General features: G+C 38.2%; 1 protein-coding gene across 1 annotated transcript; it reads right to left on the minus strand.

Annotated features, from left to right (window-relative positions):
• Positions 1-370: 370 nt before the first annotated feature.
• Positions 371-16,203, minus strand: LOC128241678 (coadhesin-like). The gene is made up of 11 exons (XM_052958711.1): positions 16,124-16,203; positions 15,314-15,382; positions 12,153-12,267; positions 11,459-11,818; positions 8,598-8,717; positions 7,979-8,152; positions 7,615-7,785; positions 7,227-7,385; positions 6,651-6,812; positions 6,086-6,223; positions 371-1,233 (listed from the first exon to the last, which is right to left on the minus strand). Exons 3-11 carry the CDS (start codon positions 12,220-12,222, stop codon positions 971-973), a joined length of 1,617 nt encoding a protein of 538 aa, XP_052814671.1. The 5' UTR covers positions 12,223-12,267; positions 15,314-15,382; positions 16,124-16,203; the 3' UTR covers positions 371-970.
• Positions 16,204-21,736: the final 5,533 nt, after the last annotated feature.

The following is a 21,736-nucleotide window of genomic DNA, read 5'->3' on the forward strand; positions in this document are numbered from 1 at the left end:
GACATAATGGCTGACGAAAACCGCTCATAATTTAACATATATCTCTAGTCCTAAACTTAAATACATATATGTTGATGATTTTCACTATTTAGAAAACTTGATTAGAGTGGATATGTGACTGGTTGCAGAAAATCCATAGAACATTCTACTTCCTTACCGCACTATTAAATCAGCTTGAAAATCTGACCGAATGTAAATATTAAACACCTATGGTATATTCCCTATTGTGGACAAGATGACACCTCAGGCATGACTGTAGACATGTAGTTATTTAACGTGTACACCAATAGCTCAAAACTTATCAAAGCCCTTAAGGCACGGTAGGAACGGGATATTCGGACAGCTAAACGAAAGAGGCTGTACAAGTGCATGTACATACAGTATTTTTAATGCATGAAAACAACATGAACAAAGTGAGCCTTTCTTTCGGTAAATTAGAGTTAGTTCCGGTCAGATTTAAAGGAATTGTTTAACAATTGCAAGTGAATAACTCTAAACGGTAATAGTACACAGTGTCTTATTCTATCAACTTCCAGATAGTTTTGAGCCATCCCTTCAAAACTGTTTAATTTGGCAGATGAACTAATATTGCAGTCTCAACGTGTAAAATATATATTTATGACGTATATAATATATTGCCACTTCGTTTTAATCCAAAAGTTTCGAATGGAATATCAATGGCATTGAATAATGCGCCAACTAGTCTCTGATTTAAATAACGACATCACCAAGTCAAAGCCATTAACTCACAAATAGTCTTTACAATCGTGAAACGGAGCAGGGCTCAACCACTCACACAGCAGTAAAATACACTTAAATACAGTTAACATTGGTTCAATGTAGCCTTATTTAGGAAAAATATAAACACTGATTGTCATAACGCTTAAAAATAAAACAGCGCCTGACGTGGTTTGAAACTAACATTCATAAAGTATTATACACCATCCTCCAATCACAATAGACTGTCTGCCTAGTCATGTGCCACCATGAGCACGCCACTGAACGTGGTTTCCTGTGTCATGGTCGTAGGAGCCGAGCACCTGCCCAGGTAGACCTCGTCACCAGCTTTCAAATCCAGCACCACGGAGTTGCTAGCTTGCTGGTAAGATTGTGAGTTATCAAAGGCGCTGCGGGACGCTATGTGTATTTTCGGTTCATTGTCGACCATCAACGCGCAGTACGCCTGATTCACACCCATTTGTTTCTCGATACTCACGAAGAAGCTGTACAAGCCTGGAAAAAGAAATGTATGTATAATAAAAAGAACAGCTGTTACAAGTCAATACTTGATAAACGTTAGCATAACCTTAAACTCATCGCCACTTCAGAGAGAAATTCAGCAAGTTTTCATTTTTTCCGGTGGAAACTAAACAAACTAGAATGGTACATTTACATATTAAGGCAATTCTTTCTCAGAGCCTGCAGGTATCTGCAGTAAATAAAGAGAGCATATATATTCTTCATACTTTTATGACTTTATCTTCGTGGCCCTGTTATAGAGAAATTTAATATATCAGTTGCATTGTCATATGTACCAGGTAAAGATGTTATAGACACCAGTCTCGTTATCACAAGTACCTGGTATAAAGCCGTTAAAACACCAGGCTAGTTATCATATGCACCTGGTAGAGACATCAGTCTCTTTATCACAAGTACCAGGTAAAGGGGAGTTAAAGACATCAGTCTCGTTATAACATGTACCTGGTAAAGAACAGGTAAAGACATCAGTCTCTTTATACCATGTACCTGGTAAAGAGCAGGTAAAGACATCAGTCTCGTTATACCATGTACCTGGTAAAGAGCAGGTAAAGACACCAGTCTCGTTATAACATGTACCTGGTAAAGAGCAGGTAAAGACATCAGTCTCGTTATAACAAGTACCTGGTAAAGAGCAGTTAAAGACATCAGTCTCTTTATACCATGTACCTGGTAAAGAGCAGCTAAAGACATCAGTCTCTTTATACCATGTACCTGGTAAAGAGCAGGTAAAGACATCAGTCTCGTTATAACATGTACCTGGTAAAGAGCAGTTAAAGACATCAGTCTCTTTATACCATGTACCTGGTAAAGAGCAGTTAAAGACATCAGTCTCTTTATACCATGTACCTGGTAAAGAGCAGGTAAAGACATCAGTCTCGTTATACCATGTACCTGGTAAGGAGCAGGTAAAGACATCAGTCTCGTTATACCATGTACCTGGTAAAGAGCAGTTAAAGACATCAGTCTCGTTATCACATGTACCTGGTAAAGAGCAGATAAAGACATCAGTTTCGTTATACCATGTACCTGGTAAAGAGCAGGTAAAGACATCAGTCTCATTATAACATGTACCTGGTAAAGAGCAGGTAAAGACATCAGTCTCTTTATACCATGTACCTGGTAAAGAGCAGGTAAAGACATCAGTCTCTTTATACCATGTACCTGGTAAAGAGCAGGTAAAGACATTAGTCTCTTTATACCATGTACCTGGTAAAGAGCAGTTAAAGACATCAGTCTGGTTATCACATGTACCTGGTAAAGAGCAGATAAAGACATCAGTCTCGTTATACCATGTACCTGGTAAAGAGCAGTTAAAGACATCAGTCTCGTTATAACATGTACCTGGTAAAGAGCAGGTAAAGACATCAGTCTCTTTATAACATGTACCTGGTAAAGAGCAGTTAAAGACATCTGTCTCTTTATACCATGTACCTGGTAAAGAGCAGGTAAAGACATCAGTATCGTTATACCATGTACCTGGTAAAGAGCAGTTAAAGACATAAGTCTCGTTATAACATGTACCTGGTAAAGAGCAGTTAAAGACATCAGTCTCGTTATAACATGTACCTGGTAAAGAGCAGGTAAAGACATCAGTCTCTTTATACCATGTACCTGGTAAAGAGCAGGTAAAGACATCAGTCTCGTTATAATATGTACCTGGTAAAGAGCAGTTAAAGACATCAGTCTTGTTATCACATGTACCTGGTGTAGATCAGTAAAAGACATCAGTCTTGTTATCACATGTACCTGATATAGAGCAGTTAAAGACATCAGTCTTGTTATCACATGTACCTGGTACAGAGCAGTTAAAGACACCAGTCTTGTTATCACATGTTCCTGGTATAGAGCAGTTAAAGACACCTGTCTTGTTATCACATGTACCTGGTATAGAGCAGTTTAAGACGCCAATCTCGTTATATCATGTACCTGGTAAAGAAGCAGTTAAACACACCACACTTGTTATATCATGTACCTGGTATAGATCTGTTTAAGACACCAAACCTGTTATGCCATGTACCTTGGTTTAGAGCAGTTAAAGACACCAGTCTCGTAATCACATGTACCTAGTAAAGAAGAAATTAAAAACACCAAACTTTTTATACCATGTACCTGGTATAGAGCAGTAAAAGACACCAGTCTTGTTATCACATGTACCTGGTAAAGAGCAGTTAAAGACACCTGTCTTGTTGTAACATGTACCTGAAATAGAGCAGTTAAAGACACCTGTCTTGTTATAGCATGTACCTGGTATAGAACAGTTAAAGACACCTGTCTTGTTATAACATGTACCTGGTTTAGAGCAGTTAAAGACGCCAGTCTATTAACCACATGCACCTGGTAAAGAGCAGTTAAAGACACCAGTCTCGCTATCACATGCACCTGTCACAGAGCAATTAAAGACACCAGTCTCGCTATCACAGGCACCTGTCACAGAGCAGTTAAAGACACCAGTCTCGCTATCACATGCACCTGTCACAGAGCAATTAAAGACACCAGTCTCGTTATCACATGTACCTGGTAAAGAGCAATTAAAGACACCTGTCTTGTTATACCATGTACCTGATATAGAGCAGTTAAAGACACCAGTCTTGTTATACCATGCACCTGGTAAAGAAGCAGTTGAAGACACCAGTCTCGTTATCACTTGTACCTGGTATAGAGCAGTTAAAGACACCAGTCTCGTTATCACATGTTCCTGGTACTTAGCAGTTAAATTCACCAATCTTGCTATACCATGTACCCGGTATAGAGCAGTAAAATATACCAGTCTCGTTATCACAAGTACTCGGTACAGAGCAGTTAAAGACACCAGTCTCGTTATCACGTGTACCCGGTACAGAGCAGTTAAAGACACCAGTCTCGTTATCACATGTACCTGGTAAAGAGCAGTTAAAGACACCTGTCTTGTTATACCATGTACCTGATATAGAGCAGTTAAAGACACCAGTCTTGTTATACCATGTACCTGGTAAAGAGCAGTTAAAGACACCAGTCTCGTGTTATACCATGTACCTGGTAAAGAAGCAGTTAAAGACACCAGTCTCGTTATCACTTGTACCCGGTACAGATCAGTTAAAGACACCAGTCTCGTTATCACTTGTACCCGGTACAGATCAGTTAAAGACACCAGTCTCGTTATCACATGTACCTGGTACTAAGCAGTTAAATTCACCAATCTTGCTATACCATGTACCCGGTATAGAGCAGTAAAATACACCAGTCTCGTTATCACATGTACTCGGTACAGAACAGTTAAAGACACCAGTCTCGTTATCACGTGTACCCGGTACAGAGCAGTTAAAGGCACCAGTCTCGCTATCACATGTACCTGGTATAGAGCAGTTAAAGACACCACTCTTGTTATACCATGTACCTGGTAAAGAAGCAGTTAAAGACACCAGTCTCGTTATCACATGTACCTGGTATAGAACAGTTAAAGAAGAAAAAAAACAGTCTCGTTATCGCATGTACCTGGTACTAAGCAGTTAAAATCACCAATCTTGTTATACCATGTACCCGGTACAAAGCAGTTAAAGACACCAGTCTCGTTATAACATGTACCCGGTACAGATCAGTTAAAGACACCAGTCTCGTTATCACATGTACCCGGTACAGAGCAGTTAAAGACACCACTCTCGTTATACCATGTACCCGGTAAAGAAGCAGTTAAAGACACCAGTCTCGTTATCACATGTACCTGGTATAGAACAGTTAAAGACACCAGTCTCGTTATCACATGTACCTGGTACTAAGCAGTTAAAATCACCAGTCTCGTTATCACATGTACCCGGTACAGATCAGTTAAAGACACCAGTCTCGTTATCACATGTACCCGGTACAAAGCAGTTAAAGACACCAGTCTCTTTATCACATGTACCTGGTACTAAGCAGTTAAAGACACCACTCTTGTTATACCATGTACCTGGTAAAGAAGCAGTTAAAGACACCAGTCTCGTTATCACTTGTACCTGGTATAGAGCAGTTAACGACACCAGTCTCGTTATCACATGTACCTGGTACTAAGCAGTTAAAATCACCAATCTTGTTATACCATGTACCCGGTACAGAGCAGTTAAAGACACCAGTCTCGTTATCACATGTACCCGGTACAGATCAGTTAAAGACACCAGTCTCGTTATCACATGTACCCGGTACAGAGCAGTTAAAGACACCAGTCTCGTTATCACATGTACCTGGTACTAAGCAGTTAAAGACACCACTCTTGTTATACCATGTACCCGGTACAGAGCAGTTAAAAACACCAGTCTCGTTATCACATGTACCCGGTACAGATCAGTTAAAGACACCAGTCTCGTTATCACATGTACCCGGTACAGAGCAGTTAAAGACACCAGTCTCGTTATCACATGTACCTGGTACTAAGCAGTTAAAGACACCACTCTTGTTATACCATGTACCCGGTACAGAGCAGTTAAAGACACCAGTCTCGTTATCACATGTACCTGGTACTAAGCAGTTAAAGACACCACTCTTGTTATACCATGTACCTGGTAAAGAAGCAGTTAAAGACACCAGTCTAGTTATCACTTGTACCTGGTATAGAGCAGTTAACGACACCAGTCTCGTTATCACATGTACCTGGTACTAAGCAGTTAAAATCACCAATCTTGTTATACCATGTACCCGGTACAGAGCAGTTAAAGACACCAGTCTCGTTATCACATGTACCTGTTACAGAGCAGTTAAAGACACCAGTCTCGTTATCACGTGTACCCGGTAGAGAGCAGTTAAAGACACCACTCATGTTATACCATGTACCTGGTAAAGAAGCAGTTAAAGACACCAGTCTCGTTATCACTTGTACCTGGTATAGAGCAGTTAAAGATGCCAGTTTCTTTGTCATAATCCTCTCCGTCATTTGTCAGCACTATTGTCAGAACAATGCTGCCGTTCCGTGGGCCTTCCTTAGCGATACCCTTTACAGCAAAGGCAGATATTTCCTCTGAAAACCGAAAATATAAAAACATTGAGCAGAACAACAGTACTGGAGGTGGACTCCAACGGCCGTCTGACATTCTTTTGTTTCGGTCAAACATGGCATAACTCTATAATTGTTATTGTCAGAGCTTTGCTTCACGTCTCTTTTTTATCTCTGGCAATGTGTGTACCCAGTTTTATTTAAAAACGATTTTAAGGTAAGGTCAGAGGTTTCGCACGCCGAAGACAGAGTCGACAACACTAAGGTTATCACTCTACATTTAATGCTTATGCATTGTATTAGAAATGACCTGTATTGATATGCTATACTATTTTATAACTTTCAACTTCAATGGTCAGGATAACAGATCGTGGTGATGGCAGTATATCTGAATCATACTGTTTCTGAATAGTTGTAACGTATAGTTTCCCTTGAGGAATAAATAACGCACTTTCGCAAGCCTCGCTGTGACACAGAACAGTTTCCGAGTCCTTGCCAACGCACGAACGTCCAAGTATGCCATTGCTGTTGCAGTTCCGGTCACGTGACATCTGGCCCACTCCGCATGTGCGACTACACGTGCCCCATGAACTCCAATCATCCCACAGACCATCTGAAAAACAGATTAATGGAATTTTATGTAAATAAAATAATCTGACATGGCCGCTTTTTTGTACTTCAAATGATTTTACTGCTTGAAAAAACGGTCAACTGCGTAGATACTGAGTCTAAGCTAATTCACATTAAAATGATATCGTGACATTCACTTCATTGCATTACGTTATGCACAAAGCGCAACGTCGTGAAGCGTGTATTGGGGAACTGATTTTAATGAGATTTGGGCATTTAGTAATAAAAGTGTGTTTTTTTTTCTTTGGGAGCTTACGCCGAGATTTCATAGAAGAACATACAGTTGTAACTCAACATAAAATAAAGCAGTCTTGTGCTAAACCCTCGATATGTATTAAAGTAAGTCTAACTACGCATTTGCATGTATACATGAATATACTTTGGTCTCGTTACATACCATTGCAATCAATGACACACATTATTGTCTGCTTCGACTCCCCAAGGCATGCGTGTCCGAAGAGAGAAGGCACTGAACAATTTCTGGTCCTGGAAATGTAGCCGAAACCACACGTGGTACTGCATGTTCCCCAGTCGCTCCAGGCATCCCAGTGGCCGTCTTTAACATGAAATGGTTTCGAAATATTTCAGTATAGTCATATGGCATAAACTACCCGTAGCGTGCTTAAATAGCTGATTTTACTCAAATACAAAACAGCTCGGGCTATGTTTCATACATGTCTTAAAAACAACTACATATTTGGTGAATTTTTCGTAATTGCGCATGAAGGAGAAAACCCGAATTGCAATTACATTTGTGACAAACGACTCTAGTTAAAAGGAGATACCTTCGCAAGATTTGTTGTAGCAGATTTCGTACTCCCTCGCCTCGCCCAGACAGAACAGACCGTCGGCTTCGGGATAAGGGTCGTCGCAATTGCGGTCCCGGTGACGCATCCCCACCCCACATGTCTTGCTACATCCAGTCCACCTGCTCCATGTACCCCATTCACCGTCCGCTGTATATACAATTTGATAATAAAGAATAACATAACCTTAAGTCTTGTTAAGGAGACATTTCTGGAAGTTTTCATTATGATCGTAATCGATCAAAGTCGAAAAATGAAATGGTCTTAGTTTCATAACTAGTACTTTGGGCGCTTTGATTTCTTTGTAAAAGAGTGAGTCTTCATAAGATTTTGGGAACAAAACCTGGACATCTATCTCCCCCGCTGCAATCTTCGGTCTCGGTACTGTTACCATGACATTCTTCTCCGTCGTTTTCTGGGGCGGGGTCAGTGCAGTTGCGCATGCGCAAACGTGTTCCGTTGTTACACGAGACGCTACAATCCCCCCACTGTTCCCAGGCTGCCCAGTTTCCGTCCACTGAAAGATAAACGGAGCGTGGTTTCGTTTTAATATAAACAATACTGCCAATGTTAGCTACAAATAAATATGATTGGTAGCAGAGTAGCTGGCTGAGAATCTACTTTCATGTCGTATAATACAAGAACAAATCGGACTTGGACATCTACATTTAATGTTCAGTTACATACCATGTCGCAAGACTTCGCGTGTACATAGTCGTAAAATATAAGCGATTTAAATAAAACAATAACACAATAAAACAATAAAACAATAAATGAATGGCAATGCCGTCAGTTATAACTTACAATGACCATTACGAATACATTGTATGTTTATTTCGATTTTCAGTTTTGATTTAACTCAGTCAACTAAAAATTAACAACCGTATGACACTTGTGCAGTTTCAATTTGTATTAAATGAAACAGGTCCCAGCTATCTCGTTTTCTTAACAAAAATGCTTACCCAAATCACAAAGTTGGCATGACAGTTTACACGTCTTCTTGGCGTTTGTTTTGTTGCTACAGTAGTCCTTGTCAAGAATTACTTGGCATCCATGGGATCCTATTTCGTCGTAACACGCTCCTGTGTCAAAATAATCATTTTTGTATACTTTAAAATTTCTTTTGCTTTACGTTAGGCCGTTTTGATTAATAATTAGTTCACTTAAGACAAAAACAAGTAAGAATAAAATTATATAATAAGTAATAGTTAGATGTCATAAAGGAACATTTTAATAATGAAGAATGAGCGAAGTGAGTGTTGTGAAAGAGCCCTCTTAATCATTAAAACATTACTTCAGGTCATCTTTCTGTCTCTAGAATACTGACTCATTGGCTTATTCGGAACTCCTCGGCCATTTTTATCGAAAACAACCTCGGATTTTTGCCGGTAAATCAGGTGTAGTAGTTCGTAGATATTTTAATTATATCCTTCATTAAATGTAGTGTTTTAGAATTGGTTTTATTGATCTAAGTTTAAATTGATTGCCCGTGAAGTGTATTATTGCAAACATAATTAAGATTCCCAAGAGTTAAGTCATAAAGTTTAACTGCTAAATAAAATTACTTCGCGATCTACTATCTTTGTTTAATGTCAACTCCTCTTCCGAGTGTTACTGACATGAACGGTGCGCGCCGGCTTGTTAGTGAATTTTTTTTATAAAACACTGATGAGGCAAATCACATCAGAAAAGTGAGAACTAGGGTATAAAAGAGAACACAATTTAGGTAACATGATAAAAAGTGATTGGTGAACTGGTAAAAGGATAAAAACACTGCTCGCTTATTAAATGCTTAATGGTTGCCACAGCCACCTTGAATGTGTCAGGGTGGGCATAGTGACAATATGATTTGGCAAACTGTTCCAAAGTACAACCGAGTGAGGATAGAATGAAAATTTGTGATAGTCAGTTTTTACTTGAATTTGTCTGCGACATAGTGGGTGCATTAGTCTGGTAAATCTTATTGGTGTTTGAATATAAGATGGCAGCGTAATAGCAACATGATGATGGTATATGTTGTAAAACATTACAAGTCGGGAATCTAGTCTACGTTGTTCAAGTGAGCGCCAACCAAGACTTTCCTGCATGTTTGTAACACTGGAAAGAGGAGAGAAGTCATGTTTAACCCAACGGATAGCCCGACGTTGAACCATTTCAATTTTATTGGTGTTTGATTTTGTGTGTGGGTGCCAAATTGTGCTTGCATATTCTAACTGTGGGCGGACAAGGGTTTTGTAAGCTAAAGTCCTGACACTTTCTGTTTTTGTTTTTATATTTCTTTTAATGAAGTTGAGAGTGTTATTTCCATTGGTGGTAATTCTCGAGATATGAGTGTTCCAGGTGAGGTCTGCTGATATGTCAACACCAAGATATTTAGCACTTGAGACTAGCTCTAAGATCTGGCCATGGAGAATGTATCGATTTCTGATGATATGCTTATTCTTTGTTATGTGCAAAACTTGACACTTGGGGGGATTAAACTCCATATCCCAATCTTTTTCCCATAATTCCAGTTGTTTGAGGTCATTTTGAAGGATAGCACAGTCAGAGGGTGAATTGATGGTAAGGTAAACAGCAGTATCATCTGCGAATAGTCGAACTTGTGATTTGATAGTAGAAGGAGGTTATTTATGTAAATCAAAAAAAAACAACAAGGGACCCAGTACAGAGCCCTGAGGTACACCAGATGTTACGGGTACTTCTTCAGAATGATCGCCATCCAAGACTACTGTCTGACTTCTATGAAGGAGAAATGCCTCGGACCACTTGAGAACCTGTGGACAAACACCATAATCCTGTTGTTTGAGTAGAAGTTTGAGATGATTTACCTTATCAAAAGCTTTGCTGAAGTCCAAAAGAATTAAGTCAGTTTGATTACCTGAGGAAGTGATTCTTACAAGATCGTCGGTCAGCTCAATAAGTTGAGTTTCGCATGAGCGCTTTTCTCGAAAGCCACGTTGTAGATCATAGAGAATATTGTGTTTGGTCAGATGTGCAGAGAGATTTGAGGCAATAATGTGTTCTAATGATTTACATAAAATACATGTAAGTGAGATAGGTCGATAGTTTGCTGGGTTGCTGGAATCACCCTTTTTAAATAGTGGGCATACAAAAGCCTTCGTCCAGGTAACAGGGATAGAGTTTGTGGTTAGTGACGTTTGGAAGAGGACTGAAGCGGACTTAAACGTACCGCTTTTTGAGTATGTAAACCGACCAAATACATCAGTGGTTGTTTTCGATAAAAAATGGCCGAGGAGCTCCGAATGCCCATTGACTAACACATTGTCAACGCAAAATATGACGCAGGTAGTGTGTATTGGATGAGTGGCATCTAACTGATTAAGCCAAGTACTAAGAATTGACCTACATTTTCAGCCAATGAAAATGCAGCTATACAATCATAAAGATCTGTGCTTAATTCAATTAAGAAGTTCAATTTGTGCGGGTGTTTAAAGGTCCGCCTACTGCCTCTCATCCACACTTCAAGTGTTAGATTTTGCATTGACAATGTGTAAGCCAATGAGGTTGTATTCTAAGACAGTTAGATGACCTACTTCAAGGATTAAGAAGGGCTCGTTCGCTACGCTCACTATGACCAATCTTATTAATTAAAAAGGTACTTCAAGTCTTCTAACTATCACTAAATGATTGTCTTCATGCAACTTAATTAGCTGATAATGTAGATTGTATTCTAAGAGGTATTTTTTTCTGGTTGACTTGGTAATTCCCAAGCATCCAAGCCAATACGATATGTTATATTTCGCGCGCAACATAAAGCATAAACAAATACATTATATATACCAATTATTAAACAGCGTCTTACCGGGTTGGCATTTGAACAACTCATCGTTACAAACTATGTCACCAAGCGTATTGGTACATATTTGACAGCAGCTTTCTTCTTTGACTGGCTCAGGTTTTTTTGTTGTTGTTGCAGCTGGTCGAGCGGTTGTGTTTGCTGATGCCACTGTTGTTGTCTTGTTTGCTGGTGCAACTGTTGTTGTCGTGTTTGCTGGTGCAACTGTTGTTGTCGTGTTTGCTGGTGCAACTGTTGTTGTCGTGTTTGCTGATTCCAATATTGTACTTGTTGCGTAGTTGTTGGTTGTTGTATTATATGATCCTGTTGCATTTGCCGGCGCTGTTGGTATTTTCATAGCTCTAGTTGTTACCGCCATTGTCTTTTCTGTGGTAGTAAATGAGGGTGTAGTACTGGAAAATGTGTAGTACGCACCGAAGAGGCTTAATAACAGTGTTTACCCCCGTTGACGAATGATTTGAAACGCTTACTGATAAATAATTAATACGAACTCTTCTTTTAAATATTGTTAAAATATAATATACTTAATTTATATATCCATTCATGCTAACTCTATTGCTTAGCATGGGATCGTTTGTAATTTCACAAGTTAAAATTCCCATGATCATGAAGTAATTTTAAAATAACAACGCCATTTTAACTTTTCGAGTTAATTCACGCATTGAGTTCGAACAATATTATTGTTATTTACTGTACTGACCTGTGTTAGAAATACTTGGGGGACTAGATTCAGCCATGTTGTTTCTGCGATCATATCTGGATACCGCCATGATGTCTTCCAGGGAACGCCTTGTTTTATTAAGACAAGAGGATTGCTAAAACAAACAATTACATACGAAAATAAGAAATTGTTCTTAGTGGTTTGATACAAAAAATAATAAAAACATTCACATTCTTAAACTATTAGTCATTCTAAAACTATTAGTAAATGGATTTGATAACTAAAACATTTACATTCTTAAACTGAAAGTCATTCTAAAACTATTAGTAAATGGATTTGATAATTCAAGTAATAAAACATTCAAAAAAGATAAACAGTAGTGTAAGGCGGAATTTTATGAATTTGATGCAGGAAAAAAACAGTAGTGTATGAATTTAATGCAAGAGAAAAACCCAGTAGTGTATAAATTTGATGCAAGAGAAAAACCCTGTAGAGTATGAATTTAATGCAACTTGAAGAAAGAAAACCAGCAGTGTATGAATTTGATGCCAGAAAAAAACCCAATAATGTATGAATTCGATGCAAGAAATAAAACCAGAAGTGTATGAATTTGCTACAAAAGAGAAAAACAGTAGTGTATAAATTTGAAACAAGATAGAGAACCAGTAGTGTATGAATTTTATGCAAGAGATAAAACCAGTTGTGTATCAATTGATGCAAGAAAGAAAACCAAGAGTTATTAATTTAATGTAAGAAAAAAACCCAGTAGAGTATGAATTTGATACAAGAACGAATACAAGAAGTTTATGAATTTGATACAAGAACGAAAACCAGAAGTTTATGAATTTGACACAAGAAAGAAAACCAGAAGTGTATGAATCTGATGCATGAAAGAAAACCAGAAGAATTTGAATTGATGCAAGAAAGAAAACCAGCAGTGTATGAATTTGATGCAGGTTAAAAAAACAGTAGTGTATGAATTTGATGCAAAAAAGAAAAACAGTAGTGTATGAATTTGATGCAAGAAAGAAAACCAGTAGTATATGAATTTGACGCAAGAAAAAAAACCCAGTAGTGTATTAATTTGAAAAAAGAACGAAAACCAGAATTGTATGATTTTAATACAAGAAAGAATACCAGTAGTGTATGAATTCGATGATGATAGATAAAAAGAAGTTAATAAATTCGTTGCAGAAGAGATAACCGGTAGTATATAAATTTGATGCAGGAAAGAAAACAAGCAATGCATGAATTTGATGCAAGAAAGAAAACCAGTAGTGCATGAATTTGATGCAAGAGAAAATCTCAGTAGTTTATAAATTTGATGCAAGAGAAAACCCTAGTAGTGTATGAATTTGATGCAAGAGATAACCTCAGTAGTTTATAAATTTGATGCAAGAGAAAACCCTAGTAGTGTATGAATTTGATGCAAGAGAAAACACTATTAATGTCTGAATTTGATGCAAGAGAGAAAAATAGTAGTGTATGAATTCAATGCAAGAGAAAACCCCAGAAGTGTATGAAATTGATGCAAGTGAAAACCCTAGTAATGTATGAATTTGATGCAAGAGAAACCTCTAGTAGAGGATGAAATTGATGCAAGAAAGAAACCATGTAGTGTATAAATTTGTTGCTAACAAGCAAAACAGTAGTGTGTGAATTTGGTGCAAACAAGAGAAACAGTAGTGTATGAATGTGATGAAAGAAAGAAAACCAGCAGTGTATGAATTTAATGCAGAAAACCCCCCAGTAGTGTATGAATTTGATGCAGGAAGGAAAACCAGTAGTGTATGAATTTGATGCAGGAAAGAAAACCAGCAGTGTATGAATTTGATGCAAGAAAGAATACCAGTTGTGTATGAATTTAATGCAGAACAACCCCCCAGTAGTATATGAATTTGATGCAAGAAAGAACACATGTAGTGCATGAATTTGTTGCTAACAAGAAAACAAGTAGTGTATGAATTTGACGCAAGAAAGAAAACCAGAAGTGTATGAATTTGATGCAAGAAAGAAATCCAGTAGTTTATGAATTTCATGCAAGCAAGAAAACTAGAAGTGTATGAATGTGATGCAGGAGAGAAAGGCGGAAGTTTCTGGATTTGGTGCTCACAAGAACAAAACTAGTATATGCATTTGTTAAAAAACACGAAATCCGGTATGACAATGGTAAACAAAAAGCAGGATGTCGAGACGTTTATGAATTTGATGCAAACACAAAAACAAGAGCTGTAATACAAATGGTTTCGAAAACACAAACACCAAAAGCGTGTATATTTAATGCAACAATAGTGTATGAATCTGGTGTGAACAAGAAAATCAGTGGTATTGGTGTTTAGAAGAAAAAAACAAAAGTGAATGATTTGGATGCAAAGAAGAAAAGTAAAAGTCTAAGCATTTGATGCAAAGAAGAAAAGTAAAAGTCTATGCAATGATGCAAAGAGGAAAAGTAAAAGTCTATGCATTTGATGCAAAGAAAAGAGTAAAAGTCTATGAAATTGATCCAAATAAGAAAAACACTAGTGTTTGATTTTCATGCACACAAGATAACAGTAGGCTATTAATTTGAATTGGTGAACACACGATAATCTGTAGTGAATGTACCTCAGGTGCAAACAAGGAGCCAAATTAGCCGTATTCATAAAGCATCTTAGAAAAAAATGTCAACTTAGTTGAATTTGATAAAACAAATAAGTTTTACGCACAAAAATACAAGGAAAAGATACAACCAATAAAGCCATACGCATTATTTGAATTATTTTGGAAATAAATAGAGGGTATTTAAATAAACGCTGTTTCAATTCGAAAATGTTCACTTGACACAAATTGATTTTTTTTTCCTTTAAGAAGCTTTATGGAGTACCCATAAGTGTATTGAAATGGCGCAACATCTCAACAATTGTGAGTTACAAAAACTCTCACAAATAATAAATTTTGTTCGAATACGGAAGGCAATCATGTGCAGTATGAATTTAAATTGAACATAATTCATGAATAACATATAATATCACACTTAATATGTAAGAATAGTGTTTTCCATTTTTTTTTAATGTTAAGTTAAAATCATGTGAAGAATTCTTGGTTTAATAAGCACATGAATGATAGCGTATGGTTGTGAAATTATTTTTTCTTCATATATTTGAAAGGCAAATTCATATAGATAATGACCGAATTCTATTTTAATTAGATATGCATTGTACCCGTTTGTCGGCGCATCCCAATGTGTAGTAATAGGTGTTGTTGTACGTGTTTCTCTCCAGAAAACATACCTGTAAATGTAACATAATGATACAAATATAAGTAAGGAATTATCCGCCATTTCACTTATTATTATACTTTATGAAATGCTATTATGTAATTAATTTCGTAAGATGTATTTCAGAATTGCATTGTTCATGTCTACCAGCTGTGTTATTGAGTCATATGATGCAAGTAAATCACGTAGTAATTTCAGTTTACTCTTTATCATTAATGCAATTATACACTTCACTGGCAATCAATTTAAACTTGATAATACAAAATACACTTTAAAACACTACCATTTATCAATACCATTATTTCAAATTTTACGAACTACTTCAACTGATGTACGGGCATACATCCGTGGTTGTTTCCGATGGAAAATGGCAGAAGAGTTCCGAATGATGTTTATGGGAAATTATATCAATATTTACAATTGAAGAGCAAAAATGTGTGCAAAAATAAAATTTAACGTTTAACACAGTACCATTTCAAAACACCAAGACACGAAAAACAATAAGTCTTAATTATAACCAATATCTAACATCAAATACATGTAACAAAAGAAAGAAACAACTGAAATTGGGATGTCATAAAGCATTAGGAGTGAACTCGCCTATAATCCCTTTAAAGTTCACTCGTGTCAGTTTAATTTAACAACGTAATATTATTTTAACTATTATTGGTCCTCATACTTTTCTTTTGGAAATATTCAATATCAATACGTTTTAAAGCAATGATTTATCTGTTACTAGTGTTGGAGTACAAACCTCGCAAGCCTTTGTAAACAGAGTGCACTCTTCAGTTATATTAGTGACATTTTCACACTGTAAACACGGCCCCGCTCGATTCACTGGAAATAATAATGAATATACTCATACTAGTTCATACATACCCCGTTCACACAGAACTTCGATCTCACCGCGCTCATGCCGCTCATCCCGACCTCAAGAATTTATCAGACCGGTGCTGGATCGGCGTCAAAATCGATGAGTACATGTATATATCGTCCGCGGATCGCCTGATCTACGCTTGAATAACGATTTCTCCACGACCGTCGCGTTTCCGATACCAGGGGTATAGAGGTTTAGAGCGTGGTATAAGCAGGGCCCTGTGTGTGAACGGGAAAGCTTGAAAAAGATGATCAAATAAATTATTCGTTTATAACCCGTTCACACAGGGCCTCGCCTTTACCACGCTCTAAACTAGTTACCGAATCGTGACCATTCGTGGTATCATCATGGCAGATCGCGAGAGGGTCTTCATGAACATTGTAGGGTCGCAGTAGAATCGCTAAGATCGTGAAGCTTCACGACCTCGCTACGCTTATTTGAAAATGTTCAAGACAAGCGTAACAGGAGCGTGGCTACAATGAATCGGGGTGGACGCATTGTTATAGCGTAGAAAAATCGGCATAAACGTAGAAGCATCATGGAAGCATCGTTGCAAGATCTTCATTGTCGTAATAACATCGTAGTGCAATCGGCGAATAATTGAACTACGTTTATACTCGCCGACGTCGTGTCTACCAATCTAAACTCACTGACCTGTCTATCGTAATGTACAGTCTGAAGCCTTCTTTCTGCAGCTAGCCATGGCCGGAACCAGTATCTGCTTTCTCTCCTGCTTCTTTTCCTCCTAGTAATATTTTCAATCAGCTATTCGACCAGCATCTTCTCTTACTGAAGGATAACAAGGTGTACCAATTCCGGCCTATTCGTTTTTCAACGAGTTTGATTGATCTGAAAGGCTGTTTGAAGTCTCTCAATTTATTTAAACGCATTGAATCAAATCGTGCAATGATCGTGTCGAGAACGTAGTGTAGTCGGCAAGAGGGCGTAGAGCAGTCTTTTAAGTATGTCTATCAACGCAGTACGGTCGTGTATATCGTGGTGACAACGTAGTAGGAGCGGCACACGACCGGTAATGGTCGCGGTGGAAACGTGGTACAAGCGCGAAAGCATCGTATCGGAAACACGGTGGTCGTGGAGAAATTTTGTACAAGCGTAGATCAAGCAATCTGCGGACGATACTCATCGATTTTCAAGATTTTGACGCCGTTCTCGCCCCGATCTGATAAATTATTCAGGTCGGAATTAGCGGCGTAAGCGTGGTGAGGTCGTAGCTCTGTGTGAACAGGGCATAATGTTTTGCGAAACAGTTGGACAGGAACGGGGTTAATAATTTAAACCATATTTTCTTCTTTAAAAAGCTGGTGGTCTTTCGTTTGGTTCCACATTATTGTAAGTAGTGTAACAACGTAAGCAGCCCCTCTCAGGCTGTGTTTTTAATACGCCGTGTTTTCTACCCAATTCCTGTGTAACACGTACTTTTTATCCGATTTGACAGTCTGCGTACCGAATATTGCCAGCTGTTGAGTATCTACGTACAGCGTATCGTCCTCTTAAAATGCTGCATATTCCTTAAAAAGTCACCAATTATCTTGTACAAAAAGCTGAGTTGCACGGCTACATCCTCCGTTATTTTGTATAAGGCGTCCCGAAAAACTAGCAAAACCCCAGCCAACCCCATCTAGCCGACGCGACACGATTAATATTAATGATGATTCCAGACAGATGTAATTTTAAAAGACCTGGTGAGACCACCGACCACTGGTGGGACCACCGAACACCAGGACCCATGTTCGATTAATGTTGTGAGTTGGGTTTCATCCTCAAACTGAGAAATACAAGGTTACCAAGCTTAACTCATATAGTTACATACAAATGTCAGTTAACATTATTCGCGTTGGTAAAGGAATATGTGAAAATAATGGTTTTAAGACATGCTAGCTGATGTCTATGACAGATACACATACATTTCACGATAACGAAGGGTTAGTTAATGTGGGACACAGTAACTACACGTGAATTTACTTGGGGGAGGAATGTATCTAGCATTTATTATGAATATTGTCATGATGCTGCCGAAGTTGTCGTCGATTACTGTTTTTAAAAAACGACATTTGTTTTGCCACAGATTTCACTAAAGATCTTAAAAATATTTTAATTTACCTGATTCGAGAAATCCATCATTGAGAGCTACAAAGGCGAAAATCGCTACCAATACGATTCCAAGTGTTTCTTTCGACATCTTTTACAAACTCGAAAGCTGTTATTGTGAATTCAGAAACAATGAGCTCCCAACGTTTCTTGAATTGCACAATCCTAGTTGAATATGAGAATTTCTTATCTTTTCTTCTTAAAAGTGCTATATCGGGCCTTCCTGTTGATAACACACATAGATATGAGCACTGTTGTATAGGGAAGAGATTCTATCAAGGACCGTTGCCGCAGTGGTTCTGTACTGCACTGACAGTCGGTGAAAACTCACACACGACAGGAGAAGCAATATCGCAGCTCACGGTTAAGACCACTTGATTGAACTCAAATAACTTTGATAAGGAGTTTGGTCGTTTTAGTTTCATTAGTTAATGTTGTGTTCAGATTGCGCGTACATTATTATAGAGCGTGTGTGAGAGTGGTCAGTGTGTACGCATTATAGTGGTCAAACAACTTTCAATTGGTTAACTATTACATGTATTAGAATTCAATTATGCACGAAATCACCGTAACATTCCCGCCATTCTATCTCTCGGGCATCGCTGTCCTGACGGTCGTTTAGTTACAACTTGGAAACCTTTTCATATCTATTAATCTTTTGAATTGTTGCAAAACAATACTTTTACACCGCTGGTATATGTTTCATTTATTTACATTACTGTATTTAATTAGTCGGCGAAGGCCGCCAACTATATTTGATAATACTCAAGACATTGTTCCAACTAAGGGACCAGTTCATAAATTGCAGAACAGTGCTTTCGATATTTTCCACGTTGCACGATAAAATGTCAAGTTCAATGTGTTTTATAAAAAGTTACACTTTAATTGATAATGAAACCTTAAATTATAACTTTTAATTATAACTTTGAGTTTAAATACAAACTTCCCCCAAATAGAAGAAGGTTACACGGTACTATTAAAATATCCTTTATGTTTCTAAAACTGAGCTTAATTGTTTGTTTCCTTTGTATTAACCAGGTACTGTGTATTTAAATTACTTGGTGAAAGTATTCATTTATGTATCTTAATATGTTGTCTGGAATATACATGTATACTGTTTTCCATGCTTTTTCTCCTTGTGATTCGAATAAAAGTATATAAACCGGACTGACACCCGTCGTACTTATACCCTGGTTAAAATTGGCTCTCCGACGAAACTTCACACACTGAAAGCCAGCGGTGCCAGCTTCCGCGTTGAAACCACGAGGCGACGTCGCGTTGGAATGGCCACCCCGCCTATACACGTGCGCTTGAGATCTTCCTGCCCCGGCGACGTCCGGGTGCCACAGCGAGGTCGGTGACGCGAGGGCATTTCTTCTCTCCGCTGCTTCATAGATAACCGCCATAGGTCTACCCTCCCCGTCCCACCCGCCCATTTCATTAAAATTTGTAGTTTGTCCCTGTGATATGAACACCGTATTCTTTACTTAAGCGCGTTTGAGCAGCGTCACCGCTCTCAATCTCTATATCTGTGAAACCATGGACTCCGTATTCTTTACGTGATCGCGTTTGAGCAGCGTCACCGCTCTCAATCTCTATATCTGTGAAACCATGGACTCCGTATTCTTTACGTGAGCGCGTTTGAGCAGCGTCACCGCTCCCAATCTCTACATCTGTGAAACCATGGACTCCGTATTCTTTACGTGAGCAGCGTCACCGCTCTCAATCTCTACATCTGTGAAACCATGGACTCCGTATTCTTTACGTGAGCAGCGTCACCGCTCTCAATCTCTATATCTGTGAAACCATGGACTCCGTATTCTTTACGTGAGCAGCGTCACCGCTCTCAATCTCTACATCTGTGAAACCATGGACTCCGTATTCTTTACGTGAGCAGCGTCACCGCTCTCAATCTCTACATCTGTGAAACCATGGACTCCGTATTCTTTACGTGAGCAGCGTCACCGCTCCCATCTCTACATCTGTGAAACCATGGACTCCGTATTCTTTACGTGAGCAGCGTCACCGCTCTCAATTTCTACATCTGTGAAACCATGGACTCCGTATTCTTTACGTGAGCAGCGTCACCGCTCTCAATCTCTACATCTGTGAAACCATGGACTCCGTATTCTTTACGTGAGCAGCGTCACCGCTCCCATCTCTACATCTGTAAAACCATGGACTCCGTATTCTTTACGTGAGCAGCGTCACCGCTCCCAATCTCTACATCTGTGAAACCATGAACTCCGTATTCTTTACGTGAGCAGCGTCACCGCTCCCAATCTCTACATCTGTGAAACCATGAACTCCGTATTCTTTACGTGAGCGCTTTGAGTAGCTTCACAACTCTCAATTTCCTGTATCCGTCTTCATCAGTCTTCATCCGTGTTCCTTCGTCGCTGGAGAAAGAACTTACTTTCCTGGACGTGTTTTCTTTTTGACTATACGTGTTTTCTATCTCTGTTTTTTTATCAAAGTGTTTTGGTGTTAAATAGTGTGTATTTGGATATTTATTCTAACGAGTACTTAACAAGTAAGTGCAAATTGTCATCTTTTCATTTTTCGTAAATTGTTTTCTTTCTAGTTAACGCGTAGCTTATTCTTTGGTGTTCTGTTTATCTGTGTTTCTAGAAGGTTTCGCGTTTTTTATTCAAGGTCAATAAATATGATACATGTAAAAGTGTGTACAGTTTTTGACAAGTATCTTGTGTCTGGTAGGAGTTTGGGCTCTAACCTTTAGGCTTAGTGTTTTTCTTTCTCCGTGATAATATTAAAAGTAATTGGACTGCTTTATACATTTTTGTCCTCCGTTGGAGTGCATTTTTCACTAAATTACAGGCGTAACTAGGGTTACTAGATTTTGTGTGACTCCGTATATGTGACTAGATTTTAACAGATTGGATAAGATTTTCAGATGACAATTATTTAGTGTTAATATGTAAATATTGCAATATATACGATATCTAAACACAAAATTCTGGGTCTGAAAGATGGTTCGACAGATTTAAACAGATTGGATAAGATTTTCAGATGACAATTATTTAGTGTTAATATGTAAATATTGCAATATATACGATATCTAAACACAAAATTCTGGGTCTGAAAGATGGTTCGACAGATTTAAACAGATTGGATAAGATTTTCAGATGACAACTCTTTAGTGTTAATATGTAAATTTTGCAATATTTCACGATATCTAAACAAACAATTCTGGGTCTGAAAGATGGTTGCACAGTAAACACTTGATCCGAGCTCCAGTCTATTCGCAACTGCTTCTTGTACGTTGAACGATGTTGTTACGGGCCCGATATGCTTTTGGTATGCATTTTGTTGTTTATGAGGAAAGTCGATGCCATTGTCTGCACACCATGTATTTAGACG

The sequence above is a fragment of the Mya arenaria genome, chromosome 7, assembly GCF_026914265.1.
Source record: "Mya arenaria isolate MELC-2E11 chromosome 7, ASM2691426v1".
Lineage (NCBI taxonomy): Eukaryota > Metazoa > Mollusca > Bivalvia > Myida > Myidae > Mya > Mya arenaria.

Coding starts and splice junctions, on each gene's coding strand:
- LOC128241678 (XM_052958711.1), bottom strand. CDS start 12,222: ATGGCGGTATCCAGATATGATCGCAGAAACAACATGGCTGAATCTAGT. Junction 7,386..7,614: donor CTACAACAAATCTTGCGAAG/GTATCTCCTTTT, acceptor TTCATGTTAAAG/ACGGCCACTGGGATGCCTGG. Junction 6,813..7,226: donor GTGTGTCATTGATTGCAATG/GTATGTAACGAG, acceptor TCTGTTTTTCAG/ATGGTCTGTGGGATGATTGG.